The 19221-nt window shown below is 38.9% G+C and overlaps 1 protein-coding gene across 8 annotated transcripts; it reads left to right on the plus strand.

Moving 5' to 3' along the window:
* Positions 1 to 277: 277 nt before the first annotated feature.
* On the plus strand, positions 278 to 18943 carry LOC128705020 (protein Churchill). Of its 8 annotated transcripts, none has more exons than XM_070105138.1 (5): positions 305 to 321; positions 7421 to 7617; positions 8717 to 8791; positions 12099 to 12240; positions 18780 to 18943. In XM_070105138.1, exons 3-5 carry the CDS (start codon positions 8753 to 8755, stop codon positions 18941 to 18943), a joined length of 345 nt encoding a protein of 114 aa, XP_069961239.1. In that variant the 5' UTR covers positions 305 to 321; positions 7421 to 7617; positions 8717 to 8752. The 8 variants fall into 8 exon arrangements, with proteins under 8 accessions (XP_069961237.1, XP_069961239.1, XP_069961242.1 ...); XM_070105139.1 differs by lacking the exon at positions 305 to 321 and adding an exon at positions 7766 to 7894 and having other exon boundaries at positions 7238 to 7617; XM_070105136.1 differs by lacking the exon at positions 7421 to 7617 and having other exon boundaries at positions 278 to 321.
* The last annotated feature ends 278 nt before the right edge of the window (positions 18944 to 19221 follow it).

Genomic DNA, 19221 nt, shown 5'->3' on the forward strand with positions numbered 1-19221 from the left:
AACATACATAGGCGCCGATTACACCCGATTTTAATTCTTTTTATAAAGTATTGAATTTTAAATAAGTTCTCGCTAATTTACCAATTTTACCTATTCGGCACGACATATATATATATATATATATATATATATATATATATATATATATATATATATATTATATATATATATATATATATATATATATATATATATATATATATATATATGTATATATGTATGTATGTGTGTATATTTCCGCTACATACTGGAGAGTTCCGCTACTTTACTTGGGTTATGGCAACACTGTGAGTGTTGTTGTGCTACTGTTATTGTGTTACGGTGTGTCTCCTGTGACGTGTTACACTACTGTGACGTGTGTTACTACACTGTGACGTGTGTTACTACACTGTGACGTGTGTTACTACACTGTGATGTGTGTTACTACACTGTGATGTGTGTTACTACACTGTGATGTGTGTTACTACACTGTGATGTGTGTTACTACACTGTGATGTGTGTTACTACACTGTGACGTGTGTTACTACACTGTGATGTGTGTTACTACACTGTGACGTGTGTTACTACACTGTGATGTGTGTTACTACACTGTGATGTGTGTTGCTACACTGTGATGTGTGTTACTACACTGTGATGTGTGTTACTACACTGTGATGTGTTACTACACTGTGATGTGTGTTACTACACTGTGATGTGTGTTACTACACTGTGACGTGTGTTACTACACTGTGATGTGTGTTACTACACTGTGATGTGTTACTACACTGTGACGTGTGTTACTACACTGTGATGTGTGTTACTACACTGTGACGTGTGTTACTACACTGTGATGTGTGTTACTACACTGTGATGTGTGTTGCTACACTGTGATGTGTGTTACTACACTGTGATGTGTGTTACTACACTGTGACGTGTGTTACTACACTGTGATGTGTGTTACTACACTGTGATGTGTGTTACTACACTGTGATGTGTGTTACCACACTGAAGTGTGATACTACACTGTGATGTGTTACTACACTGTGACGTGTGTTACTACACTGTGGTGTGTTACTACACTGTGACGTGTGTTACTACACTGTGATGTGTTACTACACTGTGATGTGTTACTACACTGTGACGTGTTACTACACTGTGATGTGTGTTACTACACTGAGATGTGTGTTACCACACTGTGATGTGTGTTACTACACTGTGACGTGTGTTACTACACTGTGATGTGTTACTACACTGTGATGTGTTACTACACTGTGATCTGTGTTACTACACTGTGATGTGTGTTACTACACTGTGATCTGTGTTACTACACTGTGACGTGTGTTACTACACTGTGACGTGTGTTACTACACTGTGATGTGTGTTACTACACTGTGATGTGTGTTACTACACTGTGACGTGTGTTACTACACTGTGATGTGTGTTACTACACTGTGATGTGTGTTACTACACTGTGACGTGTGTTACTACACTGTGATGTGTGTTACTACACTGATGTGTGTTACTACACTGTGACGTGTGTTACTACACTGTGACGTGTCTTACTACACTGTGACGTGTTACTACGCTGTGATGTGTGTTACTACACTGTGAAGTGTGTTACTACACTGTGACGTGTGTTACTACACTGTGATGTGTTATTACACTGTGATGTGTGTTACTACACTGTGACGTGTGTTACTACACTGTGACGTGTTACTACACTGTGACGTGTGTTACTACACTGTGATGTGTGTTACTACACTGTGATGTGTGTTACTACACTGTGATGTGTGTTACTACACTGTGATGTGTGTTACTACACTGTGATGTGTGTTACACTACTGTGATGTGTGTTACTACACTGTGATCTGTGTTACTACACTGTGATGTGTGTTACTACTGTGATGTGTGTTACTACTGTGATGTGTGTTACTACACTGTGATGTGTGTTACTACACTGTGATGTGTGTTACTACACTGTGATGTGTGTTACTACACTGTGATCTGTGTTACTACACTGTGATGTGTGTTACTACACTGTGATGTGTGTTACTACAATGTGACGTGTGTTACTACACTGTGACGTGTCTTACTACACTGTGACGTGTGTTACTACACTGTGATGTGTGTTACTACACTGTGATGTGTGTTACTACACTGATGTGTGTTACTACACTGTGATGTGTGTTACTACACTGTGATGTGTGTTACTACACTGTGACGTGTGTTACTGTGATGTGTGTTACTACACTGTGATGTGTTACTACACTGTGATGTGTTACTACACTGTGACGTGTGTTACTACACTGTGATGTGTGTTACTACACTGTGATGTGTGTTACTACACTGTGACGTGTGTTACTACACTGTGATGTGTTACTACACTGTGATGTGTTACTACACTGTGACGTGTGTTACTACACTGTGATGTGTGTTACTACACTGATGTGTGTTACTACACTGTGACGTGTGTTACTACACTGTGATATGTGTTACACTACTGTGATGTGTGTTACTACACTGTGATGTGTGTTACTACACTGTGATGTGTGTTACACTACTGTGATGTGAGTTACTACACTGTGATGTGTGTTACTACACTGTGACGTGTTACTACACTGTGATGTTTGTTACTACACTGTGATGTGTCTTACACTACTGTGACGTGTTACTACACTGTGATGTGTGTTACTACACTGTGATGTGTGTTACTACACTGTGATGTGTGTTACTACACTGTGATGTGTGTTACTACACTGTGATGTGTTACTACACTGTGATGTGTTACTACACTGTGACGTGTTACTACACTGTGATGTGTGTTACTACACTGAGATGTGTGTTACCACACTGTGATGTGTGTTACTACATTGTGACGTGTGTTACTACACTGTGATGTGTTACTACACTGTGATGTGTTACTACACTGTGATCTGTGTTACTACACTGTGATCTGTGTTACTACACTGTGATGTGTGTTACTACACTGTGACGTGTGTTACTACACTGTGACGTGTGTTACTACACTGTGATGTGTGTTACTACACTGTGATGTGTGTTACTACACTGTGACGTGTGTTACTACACTGTGATGTGTGTTACTACACTGTGATGTGTGTTACTACACTGTGACGTGTGTTACTACACTGTGATGTGTGTTACTACACTGATGTGTGTTACTACACTGTGACGTGTGTTACTACACTGTGACGTGTCTTACTACACTGTGACGTGTTACTACGCTGTGATGTGTGTTACTACACTGTGAAGTGTGTTACTACACTGTGACGTGTGTTACTACACTGTGATGTGTTATTACACTGTGATGTGTGTTACTACACTGTGACGTGTGTTACTACACTGTGACGTGTTACTACACTGTGACGTGTGTTACTACACTGTGATGTGTGTTACTACACTGTGATGTGTGTTACTACACTGTGATGTGTGTTACTACACTGTGATGTGTGTTACACTACTGTGATGTGTGTTACTACACTGTGATCTGTGTTACTACACTGTGATGTGTGTTACTACTGTGATGTGTGTTACTACTGTGATGTGTGTTACTACACTGTGATGTGTGTTACTACACTGTGATGTGTGTTACTACACTGTGATGTGTGTTACTACACTGTGATGTGTGTTACTACACTGTGATCTGTGTTACTACACTGTGATGTGTGTTACTACACTGTGATGTGTGTTACTACAATGTGACGTGTGTTACTACACTGTGACGTGTCTTACTACACTGTGACGTGTGTTACTACACTGTGATGTGTGTTACTACACTGTGATGTGTGTTACTACACTGATGTGTGTTACTACACTGTGATGTGTGTTACTACACTGTGATGTGTGTTACTACACTGTGACGTGTGTTACTGTGATCTGTGTTACTACACTGTGATGTGTTACTACACTGTGATGTGTTACTACACTGTGACGTGTGTTACTACACTGTGATGTGTGTTACTACACTGTGATGTGTGTTACTACACTGTGACGTGTGTTACTACACTGACGTGTGTTACTACACTGTGATGTGTTACTACACTGTGATGTGTTACTACACTGTGACGTTACTACACTGTGATGTGTGTTACTACACTGTGATGTGTGTTACTACACTGTGATGTGTGTTACTACACTGTGATGTGTGTTACTACACTGTGACGTGTGTTACTACACTGTGATGTGTTACTACACTGTGACGTGTGTTACTACACTGTGATGTGTTACTACACTGTGATGTGTGTTACTACACTGTGATGTGTGTTACTACACTGTGACGTGTGTTACTACACTGTGATGTGTGTTACTACAGTGTGATGTGTGTTACTACACTGTGACGTGTGTTACTACACTGTGATGTGTGTTACTACACTGTGACGTGTGTTCCTACACTGTGTGTTACTACACTGTGACGTGTGTTACTACACTGTGATGTGTGTTACTACACTGTGATGTGTGTTACTACACTGTGATCTGTGTTACTACACTGTGATCTGTGTTACTGCAATGTGACGTGTTACTACACTGTGACGTGTTACACTACTGTGACGTGTTACTACACTGTGATGTGTGTTACTACACTGTGACGTGTTACTACACTGTGATGTGTGTTACTACACTGTGATGTGTGTTACTACACTGTGACGTGTGTTACTACACTGATGTGTGTTACTACACTGTGACGTGTGTTACTACACTGTGATATGTGTTACACTACTGTGATGTGTGTTACTACACTGTGATGTGTTACTACACTGTGATGTGTGTTACACTACTGTGATGTGAGTTACTACACTGTGATGTGTGTTACTACACTGTGACGTGTTACTACACTGTGATGTTTGTTACTACACTGTGATGTGTCTTACACTACTGTGACGTGTTACTACACTGTGATGTGTGTTACTACACTGTGATGTGTGTTACTACACTGTGATGTGTGTTACTACACTGTGATGTGTGTTACTACACTGTGACGTGTGTTACTACACTGTGATGTGTGTTACACTACTGTGACGTGTGTTACTACACTGTGATGTGCATTACTACACTGTGACGTGTGTTACTACACTGTGATGTGTGTTACTACACTGTGATGTGTGTTATTACACTGTGGCGTGTGTTACTACACTGTGACGTGTGTTACTACACTGTGATGTGTGTTACTACAATGTGACGTGTGTTACTACACTGTGACGTGTTACTACACTGTGACGTGTTACACTACTGTGACGTGTTACTACACTGTGGCGTGTTACACTACTGTGACGTGTGTTACTACACTGACGTGTTACTAAAATGTGACGTGTGTTACTACACTGTGACGTGTTACACTGACATGTTACAATGTGACGTGTTACTACACTGTGACGTGTTACACTATTGTGACGTGTTACTACACTGTGGCGTGTGTTACTACACTGTGACGTGTTACTACAATGTGACGTGTGTTACTACACTGTGACGTGTTACTACACTGTGACGTGTGTTACTACACTGTGACGTGTGTTACAATGTGACGTGTTACTACACTGACGTGTGTTACTACACTGTGACGTGTTACTACACTGTGATGTGTTACTACACTGTGATGTGTTACTACATTGTGACGTGTTACTACACTGTGATGTGTTACTACACTGTGATGTGTTACTACACTGTGATGTGTTACTACAATGTGACGTGTTACTACACTGTGACGTGTTACTACACTGTGATGTGTTACTACATTGTGACGTGTTACAACACTGTTACGTGTGTTACTACAATGTGACGTGTTACAACACTGTGACGTGTTACAACGCTGTGACGTGTTACAACGCTGTGACGTGTTACACTGTGACGTGTTACTACACTGTGACGAGTTACAACACTGACGTGTGTTACAACACTGTGACGTGTTACTACACTGACGTTGCACTACTGTGACGTGTGTTACTACACTGTGAGGTGTGGTACAACACTGTGACGTGTGTTACTACAATGTGACGTGTTACTACACTGTGACGTGTTACACTACTGTGACGTGTTACAACACCGTGACGTGTTACAACACTGTGACGTGTTACAACACTGACGTGTTACCACTACTGTGACGTGTTACAACACTGTGACGTGTGTTACAACACTGACGTGTTAGTACACTGTGACGTGTTACCACTACTGTGACGTTACACTACTGTGACGTGTTACTACACTGATGTGTGTTACAACAATGTGACGTGTTACACTGTGACGCGTGTTACTACACTGACGTGTTGCTACACTGTGACGTGTTACACTACTGTGACGTGTTACAACACTGTGACGTGTTACAACACTGTGACCTGTTACAACACTGTGACGTGTTACACTACTGTGACGTGTTACACTACTGTGACGTGTTACAACGCTGTGACGTGTTACAATGTGACGTTTGCTACAGCACTAACGTGTATTACACTACTGTGATGTGTTACAACGCTGTGATGTGTTACAACACTGTGACGTGTGTTACACTACTGTGTCGTGTTATTACACTGTGACGTGTGTTACACTACTGTGACGTGTTACAACACTGACATATGTTACAACACTGTGACGTGTGTTACAACACTGTGACGTGTTACAACACTGGCGTGTTACTACAGTGACGTGTGTTACACTACTGTGACGCGTTACTACACTGTGACGTGTTACAATTACGTGTTACTACAATGTGACGTGTTACACTACTGTGACGTGTTACTACTGTGACATGTTACACTACTGTGAGGTGTTACAACACTATGACATGTTACAACACTGACATATGTTACAACACTGTGACGTGAGTTACACCACTGTGGCGTGTTACAATGACGTGTGTTACTACACTACATGTTACACTGATGTGTTACTACTGTGACGTGTTACACCACTGTGACGTGTGTTACACTGCTGTGACATATGTTACACCACTGTGACGTGTTATACCACTGATGTGTTTTACACTACTGTGACGTGTGTTACACCACTGTGACGTGTTGCACCACTGACATTTTACACCACTGTGATGTGTTACACTTCTGTGATGTGTGTTACACTACTGTGACATGTGTTACACTACTGTGACATGTGTTACATCACTGTGACATGTTACACTGTGATGTGCATTAATACGCTGTGACATGTGTTACAACACTGTGACATGTTACAACACTGTGACGTGTTACACTACTGTGACGTGTGTTACTACACTGTGATGTTTGTTACAACACTGTGACCTGTTACACAACTGTGACGTGTTACTACACTGTAACATGTTACACCACTGTGACATGTTACACCACTATGACATGTTACACTTATTGTGCGGAATTTATCAATTAAACTTTACAATAGGTGCCATATTTTGCGGCTTATAAGACCCATTTTTTTCCCATAAAATGTCTCCAAAAACCAGCCTGCGTCCTATAAACCGAAGATCATTGATGGGAGGTATAAGTTTGTGTTGTGGGTTGGGCTGTAGCTCTCCCAGTTACGTCTGACGCCAAGCCACTGAAACTAAAACAGGTCTTATAAGCCACGAAATACAGTATGTATAGGACTTATATACAGTGGACCCCCGCATAACGATCAGCTCCCAACTCGACCAATTATGTAAGTGTATTTTTGTAAGTGCTTTTGTAGGTGTATTTTTGGGGGTCTGAAACGGACTAATCTAATTCACAATATCTCTTATGGGAACAAATTCGGTCTATAACGGCACCCAAACAGACTTCTGGATTGAAATAATATCGTTATCCAGGGGTCCACTGTATAAGGTTCGCTGCTATCCGCGGTTTCGGAATCCGCGACAGGTGCTTGGAACACATCCTCTGCGGATATGGGATCCTTCATGTACATTAAATAGGAAAAAATCAGCTTACAATAACAGGTACACTAATGATTATAATTTGAATTATACAATATTTAACTGAATTTTTATTTGAGATTTTTTTAGTAGATAGTAATAAACGTAATCTAATTAAATCCACCTTGTGATTGATAGCACATTCAGCTCACATTCTTGGTGTCCATGGTTTGATCTCCGGCACGGGTGAAAATGATGGTCATGTTTCCTTATACTTACTGTCCCTGTTCACCTCACATGATTCTAGTGGGTTAAGTGCTTGGTTTTGGTTATAATAATGTTCACCTCGCAGTAAGTAGGTACCTGGGTGTTCGTCACCTTACACCTGCTGTCACTGTTCACCTAGCAGTAAGTAGGTACCTGGGTGTTAGTTACCTTACACTTGCTGTCCATGTTCACCTAGCAGCAAGTAGGTACATGGGTATTAGTAACCTTACACCTGCTGCCCCTGTTCACCTAGCAGTTATTAGGTACCTGGGTCTTAGCCACCTGGTGTGGGTGGCATTCTGGGTGACAAGATTAAAGGACCACAATGGAAATAAGACAGACAGTCCTTGACGACGCACTGACTTCCTTGGGTTATCCTGGATGGCTAACCTCCACCCCCCACATGTGCTGTATAATCCCTACAGCTTTAGTGCTCCCCCATGATTATAATATAATAATAAGGGGTGACTAACCCTCTGGGTTAAAAATCGCAGCAAATCTTACGGATCATCGTGTATTTTGAGGTGTTTATTCTTCTGAATGAGACAGCTAGGGTTCCAGTGATGACTAACGTGTTATCTTTGGATGACACCTCGCACTTTTTAAAAAACCATTATATTCATTAATATCGCTTTTCAGATAATACAACTTGATATAACTATGTAAGACGTGAGGATGTGTCAAGATTGTGTTAAAGAAGAATATCCAGACAGGGTGAGTACGAGTATGCAGTACCAATATCGAAATTTAAACATTAACTCGTAAACGGTCCAAACAGATCTACGTTCACGTGTGTAGCGCTACAAAAGTAGATCTACGTTTTTTTTACATATTTTCAAATGTAACAAAAAAAACAAGTAAATCAAAGTTTTTTTTACACATTTTCAAGTGTAAAAAAACAAAAAGAAGATCTACTTTTTTTTACATACAGTGGAACCTCAAAAATCGAACTTTCTTTGGTCCAGAAGGCTGTTTGAGTGCCACTACCGAACGAATTTATTCCCATCAGGAATAATGTAAATTAGATTAGTCCATTTAAGACCCTCAAAAATACACTTATAAAAGCACTTACAAAAATACACTTACATAATTGGTTGAGTTGGGAGCAGTTCGATTTTTGAGGTTCCACTGTACTTTCAAATGTTGAAAAAACGTATATATACGTTTGGACCGTTTACGGGTTAAATACAGGAGGGCCCCACTTATACAGCAAGTTAGGGTCTGGGCTACTGCTGTAAAGCAAAACATTGCTGTAAAGTGAAACTCCTTTTTCCACTCTATAACAGCCAGGTAACATGTTTACACTGCTATATATTAGGTAAGCAATAGAGCTAGGCTTAAAAATGCATATACAATACACACAAATTACTTTACCTTCAAATATTTTCATGCATAGCTTATAGTCAATGGTGAATATATTTAGTGTAGGAAGTCGAAATAAATAAAGACTGGGTATACGTAACTGACAAGCGCTGCATCAGTGAAACTGACAAGCGCTGCATCAGTGAAACTGACAAGCGCTGCATCAGTGAAACTGACAAGCGCTGCATCAGTGAAACTGACAAGCGCTGCATCAGTGAAACTGACAAGCGCTGCATCAGTGAAACTGACAAGCGCTGCATCAGTGAAACTGACAAGCGCTGCATCAGTGAAACTGACAAGCGCTGCATCAGTGAAACTGACAAGCGCTGCATCAGTGAAACTGACAAGCGCTGCATCAGTGAAACTGACAAGCGCTGCATCAGTGAAACTGACAAGCGCTGCATCAGTGAAACTGACAAGCGCTGCATCAGTGAAACTGACAAGCGCTGCATCAGTGAAACTGACAAGCGCTGCATCAGTGAAACTGACAAGCGCTGCATCAGTGAAGCAGAGTAAATGGGGCCTGCTTGTATTTTAAAAACTATGTACACCTACCATCCGACTTACGACCTGCTCGACTTACGACCACTCGACTTACGACAGTGTTTTTTATGCCAAATTTCTGGGAAATAAACAAGTATTTGTGTTGTACAGAGTGTTTATCCTAAACCTTACAGTATAAAATACAGTACTAACAGCATAAAATGTAAAGTAAAACATGAAATATCAAAATAAAACAATAAAATTAAGTCATTACAAAAATGTTTTGTTGATATTCAGTAGTAAAGTTCGACTTACAACCGGTTTCTCGGAACCGAACTCGGTCGTAAGTCGGATGGTAGGTGTATTTATATTCTCATATATTTGTAATAATTTGGTTTTAAGGCTGCCAGAAACACCATGCACAAAAAAGGGTATTTCTATATAGTATGTTGTAGTATATAAGTCACCTTAATTGTATACAGTTGAGAATCCTTTATATGAAATGTTTGGGACTGGAAGCGGATTCTGAATATTTTTCAATTGTGGAATATTTTTATACAGTGGAACTTTGGTTTTCGAATTTAGTTCATTACAGATGTCGATTCAACAACTAAAATCGATGACAGTTGAAGGAATTTTTCCCGTACAGATTAATGTAAATAGAATTAATCCGTTCCAGACCTCAAATGATGATATGAATGTACTAACTACTACATAAAACAATGTATAAAATTATACAGAACAGGGAAACTGTAAAAATGAATACTAAATGAAAGTTTAATGAAATACTGTAGAGTACAGTGGACCCCCGGTTTACGATCAGCTCCGAATGCGACCAATTATGTAAGTGTATTTATGTAAGTGCGTTTGTACGTGTATGTTTGGGGGTCTGAAATGGACTAATCTACTTCACAATATTCCTTATGGGAACAAATTCGGTCAGTACTGGCACCTGAACATACTTCTGGAATGAAATAATATCGTAAACCGGGCGTCCACTGTAAATGAAAATTTAACTGCCTCTTACCTGTCAGAGGAGACCTAATGTTGTTTCTCTCCTTTATCTCTTTTCACCATTAACACTTTTTTCTGGTTCACTGACTCTTAGGACCCATCATGGCTTATCTTGCAATAAAAAAACTGCACCAAAACTGCAAAAATAACAAAAAAATCACAGGATGCACAAGAAAAGCCCAAGAGATATTTACAACATGCTAGTTAGTGGCTATATTGACTCATACCCACGCTGTCGACTCATTGTCCAGTACATATTCCGTGAGAATGTGTCCTCAGCCGCTGTGTCCCATTCTGTACATACAAAAAACTTGTCCGTCAACAACTGAGAGAACGTACGAAAACCAGGACATTTTTGTTTTCTTAAACACATCATCCGAAAACCAATTTGTTTCACAAGTAATGCAATCAGCAACCGAGGTTTAACTGTATGGGCATACAGCCTCTCCTCATTTAGCAACGTACTTATTTACCGACTCCTCGGACTTACGACGGGCTTTCGGACGAGTATGCATGCCTAAATAATGTATACTAGAGCTGATTTCCTCTACATATTCTGCTTATTACAATATTCAGTACACTACTGTATAAACATTTAAAAATATACCAACAGTTCCCTTTTATAGCTTTATTAAATATTTGGTACCCAGTTTTATCATCAGTGGAGAAAGCCTGAAAATGCTTGCAGGATCCAAAAATGGGGTACCATGAAGATTCTTGTGATCTGAAAGGATTTATTCTTGTACCAGAAATGTTATAAATGATGCAAAGGTGACATTAAAACATATCAAAGATGGTTGACACAAACCCACTACTGTTATAGTATGCTCCTCACTTAACGACGAATTCGTTTACTGACGTGGTCTTAGGAATGCAATTCCGTCTTTAAGTGAGAAGAGGCTGTAGCATAATGGTAATAATAATAATAATAATATAGAATAATAATAAAATAATAATAATATAATAGTAATAATATTAATAATAACACTTTATTTAACAATGATATACCACATGTACAGGGATGGGTGACATTTAAATCTGCATGTAGAAAGTCCATATTTACACAGAGCATTTTGTGCAAACTTAAAACCATAATAACAATAACTAATTGCTTATGGGTTCAGTGCTCAACTTTGAAAAATAATGAGGAGTTTACTTGCAGGGTACAGTGTGTCTGGACACAGGAACGTACCTGGCAAACCTGCGAGAGTGTCGCGGGTGTGGCCACAAAGATACACTCGGTGTCATCAACTCAACGACTTCAACTACACAGGATTCTCCACAGGAAGTTACAGAATATGACCGTAAGTTTGTCTGCTGACTGTTTCTCTCCAGTTTATTGTAAGTTTGTCTGCTGGCTGTTTCTCTCCAGTTTATTGTAAGTGTCTGCTGACTGTTTCTCTCCAGTTTATTGTGTCTGCTGACTGTTTCTCTCCAGTTTATTGTGTCTGCTGACTGTTTCTCTCCAGTTTATTGTGTCTGCTGACTGTTTCTCTCCAGTTTATTGTAAGTGTCTGCTTTTCTCTCCAGTTTATTGTAAGTTTGTCTGCTGACTGTTTCTCTCCAGTTTATTGTAAGTTTGTCTGCTGACTGTTTCTCTCCAGTTTATTGCAAGTTTGTCTGCTGACTGTTTCTCTCCAGTTTATTGCAAGTTTGTCTGCTGACTGTTTCTCTCCAGTTTATTGCAAGTTTGTCTGCTGACTGTTTCTCTCCAGTTTATTGCAAGTTTGTCTGCTGACTGTTTCTCTCCAGTTTATTGCAAGTTTGTCTGCTGACTGTTTCTCTCCAGTTTATTGCAAGTTTGTCTGCTGACTGTTTCTCTCCAGTTTATTGTAAGTTTGTCTGCTGATTATTTCTCTCTCTTCAGTTTATTCTCTGAGAAAAGACTATTGCATGAAGGTGTAAGAATATACAGAGTATATTTTTTTCACCATATGAGGATTTATTTCTGCATGATACAATGTTTATAGAGAGACATGATACAATGTTTATAGAGAGACATGATACAATGTTTATAGAGAGACATGATACAATGTTTATAGAGAGACATGATACAATGTTTATAGAGAGACATGATACAATGTTTATAGAGAGACATGATACAATGTTTATAGAGACATGATACAATGTTTATAGAGAGACATGATACAATGTTTATAGAGACATGATACAATGTTTATAGAGAGACATGATACAATGTTTATAGAGACATGATACAATGTTTATAGAGACATGATACAATGTTTATAGAAACATGATACAATGTTTATAGACATGATACAATGTTTATAGAGAGACATGATACAATGTTTATAGACGGTGGACATTTAATTGTTTATGCAGTCAAGACCATAGTTATGCAAAGTTTGCCTTTATTCACTACACCTTGTACTTTGAATATTTTTATTAATAGTAGATTTTTAAATGTATTTTCGATGGGAAGTGTGAATGTGAAATATGTTGAAGGTTAAGCTTTTTTATCATACAAGGATTTGCCCTAAATTGGGCCTTATACAGTAAGTCCTTAAATTACGAACGCATTCGAGATCTTCAGTATTGTGTATTATATCATTATTATGTATATTATTATGTCATTATTATTCACAATACAGAAGGTCCCCAACGTGTTCATAAGTTGAAGACTTCATGTATTATGATTTTTTTTTATTATTAACACATCGGCCGTTTCCCACCAATGTAGGGTGGTCCGAAAAAGAAAAAATTTAATCATCATTCACTCCATCACTCTTGCCAGAGGCACACTTACACTACAGTTATAAAACTGCAACATTAACACCGCTCCTTCAGAGTGCCGGCACTGTACTTCTCAGCCCCAGGAATCAAGTCCGTATTATGAATATTATACATAATTCAGGTCCCTAACATGTTTGTAAGTTGAAAACTTCCTGTATTATGCCTATACAACTTTTGGAGCTGATTTAAAAAAACTGCAGTCCTATAACTTATACGCTTTTACATTTTTCAGAGTATGAAGCCAAAGTAGGCAAATAAATCTGTCACTTAAAATTGTACCTTGAATTCAGCTGCCTGTATCTCTCAAGGAAAACATTATTGTAGTATTATTTATTGTAGCCAGCTACCGAAGTGGATATCATCACGATTATAAAATACCAGACTCCAGACGTTTTTAATTCCTGTAATAATGGTACCTAAAAATGCCCTCACATACATCACGGTTAATTTTAGGCCATTTTTGAAGACCAATAACAAAAAAGTAGCATGAATGATTTTCTTAAAAATCTTCACTAGAAAAAGTAGATTCTAAACTACAAGATATCTATTTTCTTAATAGTCATTTTGCCCTTTAACCCTTTGACTGTTGCAGGCCCCTTTCTGAAACTCATTCTATGTAGATAAATTTTTGAAAAAAAAAAAATTATTTTTTCTTATGAAATGATAGAGAATCTTTTCCCGGTGGTAATGACACCAAAAGTTCGAAATTTGGTCGAAAACTCATGGAATTACGCTCCCGCGAAGTTAGCGGTCTCGGCGACATATGCGTATCGGCGATTTCGCCGACTTTGAGCCCTATTTTCAGCCAATTCTGTTGTTCCAGTTGACCAAACTCATAGCTATTTCTTTAGAACTCCATTTTATCTATCAGTTGAGTACAAGAAACCTCCCATTTACCAATTTGGACTACCCAATATGGTGGTCAGAAATTGGCAATTTGGCCAATTTCATGCAAACTAAAAAAGATGCCAATTTCAAAATAGGGTCCAGAATAAACAAGGTAGACATTCTTGGCACTAAAATAACATATCCTCTGTTCATTAGTCATGTCTCTAGGCCCCTTTTATATTACTATTGCTTTCTATTTTGATTTTTTATTCATACAAAAAAATACAAAATTTACTGTTATGCAGACTACTGCATTATTGTAAAAATGGTATAAATAATATCAGTGCACTAGTGTAAGAATATTAGACTCCCCAGTTGGTGTGTATTGGACGTGTGGTGTGATTTGTTTACTCCTGAACATTGGTAAAAATCGAACATTTCCGCTACTTTGAGCTCAGTTTCAAGGTCGTTTTCATCGTCAAAGTAATGAAAATCATCTCTATTTCTGTAATATGTTTTCCATTTTATCACCTAAGACCATGAAAACGCAAATACATCGATAAATACTATACGAAAATACACCTCAAAGTCGGCGCTTTAATCCAAAAAAACGATCAGATTTTTTTTTTTTCTCATTACACACTGTGTGCTGCAGGATTTTTTTTATGTGGTGCACACTGACCACACAGACCCATTCTCTCACATGTGGGCCTGCCAGCTTTCTTCCGCTTGATTTGAAGCCACTAGAATTATTGAGTATATATACGTCAGAAACAGTGGCGCATAAGACGTATTTATACGACGTAAACAGTCAAAGGGTTAAGGGAGAAAATTAGCCTTAAAATAAGGCATGATTTTTGGCTTGATCAGTGTTATAATAACCAGCCATTTTTCACTTGCTATTGTTATACAGCAATAACAGTTTAGGTCACCTTGCTATTGTTATACAGCAATAACAGTTTAGGTCACCTTGCTATTGTTATACAGCAATAACAGTTTAGGTCACCTTGCTATTGTTATACAGCAATAACAGTTTAGGTCACCTTGCTATTGTTATACAGCAATAACAGTTTAGGTCACCTTATACAATATTCAGTGGCAATTTCAGAAATTATCTGAACTGATAGGGACCAATATTTTGCAAATTAAGCTTAAAGCTGTCAAAAAAAAAAGTGCCGAAGGAATGACCACCTCAAAAGTACGTCCTTAAGGGTGAGGGACTGATTACATCGTCTTCACATCTCTACTGCTTCCTGTGTACTTGACTAAAGAAGCTTATAAGCCACCTCTCTGGCCCTATGCTGCACTTCCTACAAGAGTGATGGACTAAACACATCGATTCCAGGTTGAGGGACTGATTACCTCAAACTCCTCCTCTCCTTACCCATTTCTACTTTGTATTGGACTGATGAAGCCACTGTGTGGCGAAACGTTTCTTCAATAAAGATTCCCATGTGTTGCATAAGTGTCTCAATTCTTCAAGCTTACTCTGTAGGGGAATCATTTCAGAATAAAGTTACATAACTGTTGCACATGTGTGGTACTTATTAACTAAATATTACTTACAACTGACAACACAAACAATAAAAGAGAAGGAAACTAAGAATATCTGGTTCAAAAGTGGTGAGTGTCCACTGCTGATGCAGCAAGAGGGTTACTGACAGGTTATTGTCAGAGTGGTTCACGGAACCTTTACTGACAGGTTATTGTCAGAGTGGTTCACGGAACCTTTATTGACATGTTATTGTCAGAGTGGTTCATGGAACCTTTACTGACAGGTTATTGTCAGAGTGGTTCATCGAACCTTTACTGACAGGTTATTGTCAGAGTGGTTCATCGAACCTTTACTGACATGTTATTGTCAGAGTGGTTCATCGAACCTTTACTGACAGGTTATTGTCAGAGTGGTTCACGGAACCTTTACTGACAGGTTATTGTCAGAGTGGTTCACGGAACCTTTACTGACAGGTTATTGTCAGAGTGGTTCATGGAACCTTTACTGACAGGTTATTGTCAGAGTGGTTCACGGAACCTTTACTGACAGGTTATTGTCAGAGTGGTTCACGGAACCTTTACTGACAGGTTATTATCAGAGTGGTTCACGGAACCTTTACTGACAGGTTATTATCAGAGTGGTTCATCGAACCTTTACTGACAGGTTATTATCAGAGTGGTTCATCGAACCTTTACTGACAGGTTATTGTCAGAGTGGTTCATCGAACCTTTACTGACAGGTTATTGTCAGAGTGGTTCATCGAACCTTTACTGACAGGTTATTGTCAGAGTGGTTCATCGAACCTTTACTGACAGGTTATTGTCAGTGTGGTTCATCGAACCTTTACTGACAGGTTATTGTCAGAGTGGTTCATCGAACCTTTACTGACAGGTTATTGTCAGAGTGGTTCACGGAACCTTTACTGACAGGTTATTGTCAGAGTGGTTCACGGAACCTTTACTGACAGGTTATTGTCAGAGTGGTTCACGGAACCTTTACTGACAGGTTATTGTCAGAGTGGTTCACGGAACCTTTACTGACAGGTTATTGTCAGAGTGGTTCACGGAACCTTTACTGACAGGTTATTGTCAGAGTGGTTCACGGAACCTTTACTGACAGGTTATTATCAGAGTGGTTCACGGAACCTTTACTGACAGGTTATTATCAGAGTGGTTCATCGAACCTTTACTGACAGGTTATTATCAGAGTGGTTCATCGAACCTTTACTGACAGGTTATTATCAGAGTGGTTCATCGAACCTTTACTGACAGGTTATTATCAGAGTGGTTCATCGAACCTTTACTGACAGGTTATTATCAGAGTGGTTCATCGAACCTTTACTGACAGGTTATTGTCAGAGTGGTTCATCGAACCTTTACTGACAGGTTATTGTCAGAGTGGTTCATCGAACCTTTACTGACAGGTTATTGTCAGAGTGGTTCATCGAACCTTTACTGACAGGTTATTATCAGAGTGGTTCATCGAACCTTTACTGACAGGTTATTATCAGAGTGGTTCATCGAACCTTTACTGACAGGTTATTGTCAGAGTGGTTCATCGAACCTTTACTGACAGGTTATTATCAGAGTGGTTCATCGAACCTTTACTGACAGGTTATTATCAGAGTGGTTCATCGAACCTTTACTGACAGGTTATTATCAGAGTGGTTCATCGAACCTTTACTGACAGGTTATTATCAGAGTGGTTCATCGAACCTTTACTGACAGGTTATTGTCAGAGTGGTTCACGGAACCTTTACTGACAGGTTATTGTCAGAGTGGTTCATCGAACCTTTACTGACAGGTTATTGTCAGAGTGGTTCATCAAACCTTTTATTGAAAGTAGTTAATTATATTTTAAAATATTGTAATTGCTGATGAAACACCGTAAACCTAACCTCTTTTCCTCTGCAATAAAAAAATGGTAGTTACAAATACATTGATTATTAGATATGCATATACTATACTGCAGAACAACCATTGTGAAAAAAATAGTGAAATTCCAAACACTTTCATGATTTCTCACATTATCAAGTAACTGTTCCTTGATGATGTGAGAAATCATGAAAGTGCTTGGAATTTCACTATTTTTTTTGACAGTGGTTGTTCTGCAAATTATATCACCTCTTTACTGTGATCTTATAGTAGACACTATACTGTATATGACTCACGAAATTGTAATGACACGATTGCAAACAAATCATACTGCAGGCTATCCCCGGCCGTGGTATGTTTTTTTTTTTTTTTTTTTGTTAACACATCGGTTGTCACCCACCGAGGCAGGGTGACCCAAAAAGAGAGAAAATCCCCAGAAAGAAAATACTTTCATCATCATTCAACACTTTCACCTTACTCGTACATAATCGCTGTCTTTGCAGAGGTGGACAGAGACAACGGTTTAGAAGTCCCTCCAAACCGCCAATATCCCAAACCCCTCCTTTAAAGTGCAGGCATTGTACTTTACATTTCCAGGACTCAAGTCTGGCTAACAGCTGTCCCTGAATCCCCTCGCAAAATATTACCTCGCTCACACTCCAACAGCTCATTCTATACTGTACATATTAATATACATGTATTCATATTTTCAGATAAGCCACACATAGGAGACTAAAACCTATGACAGCGCTTCGATCCGATTTGGACCATTAATTAGTTAGTGCTCCAAATTGGACCAAAACATTGTTACAGGTTTTATTCTTCCACTTGCAGGTTATTTTTTCATTGTTCCAATCACGGTATTGTGTTATTGTATTCTTCATATTTACAGATGTTTGTGGGAATTGTAATCATGTGATAGCTACCCACGCTCACCGCTTCTGGGTCGAAGATGACTATCAATATTACGAGATGAGTTGCATGCTGTGCGGGGAAGCAGAAGATACACGTTGCTGCTACCCCAATGATCCACGTCTGGAAGCCTCCCTATTCTAGAAGCACATCGGACAAATAACGCAAAAAAAAAAAAAAATGTGTGCTATCCATATAAGTGATATGAGAAGTTATATGGTATTTAATTACTGAATGTTAAAATTAAAATTATATTTCCTGTATTTGGAAAACATGTCTGTGCCATTACTAACTGGTGTGTGTGTGGAATTTAATTATGTCTTTGGAATTAAAAAAGAGAAGGATTACACATATGATGCACTCTGGTGGTGAAGAATCTTACAGCCCTGAATCCACTTCCTTCATTTTAAACCATGATTATC

The sequence above is a fragment of the Cherax quadricarinatus genome, chromosome 97, assembly GCF_038502225.1.
Source record: "Cherax quadricarinatus isolate ZL_2023a chromosome 97, ASM3850222v1, whole genome shotgun sequence".
NCBI classification, from domain to species: domain Eukaryota; kingdom Metazoa; phylum Arthropoda; class Malacostraca; order Decapoda; family Parastacidae; genus Cherax; species Cherax quadricarinatus.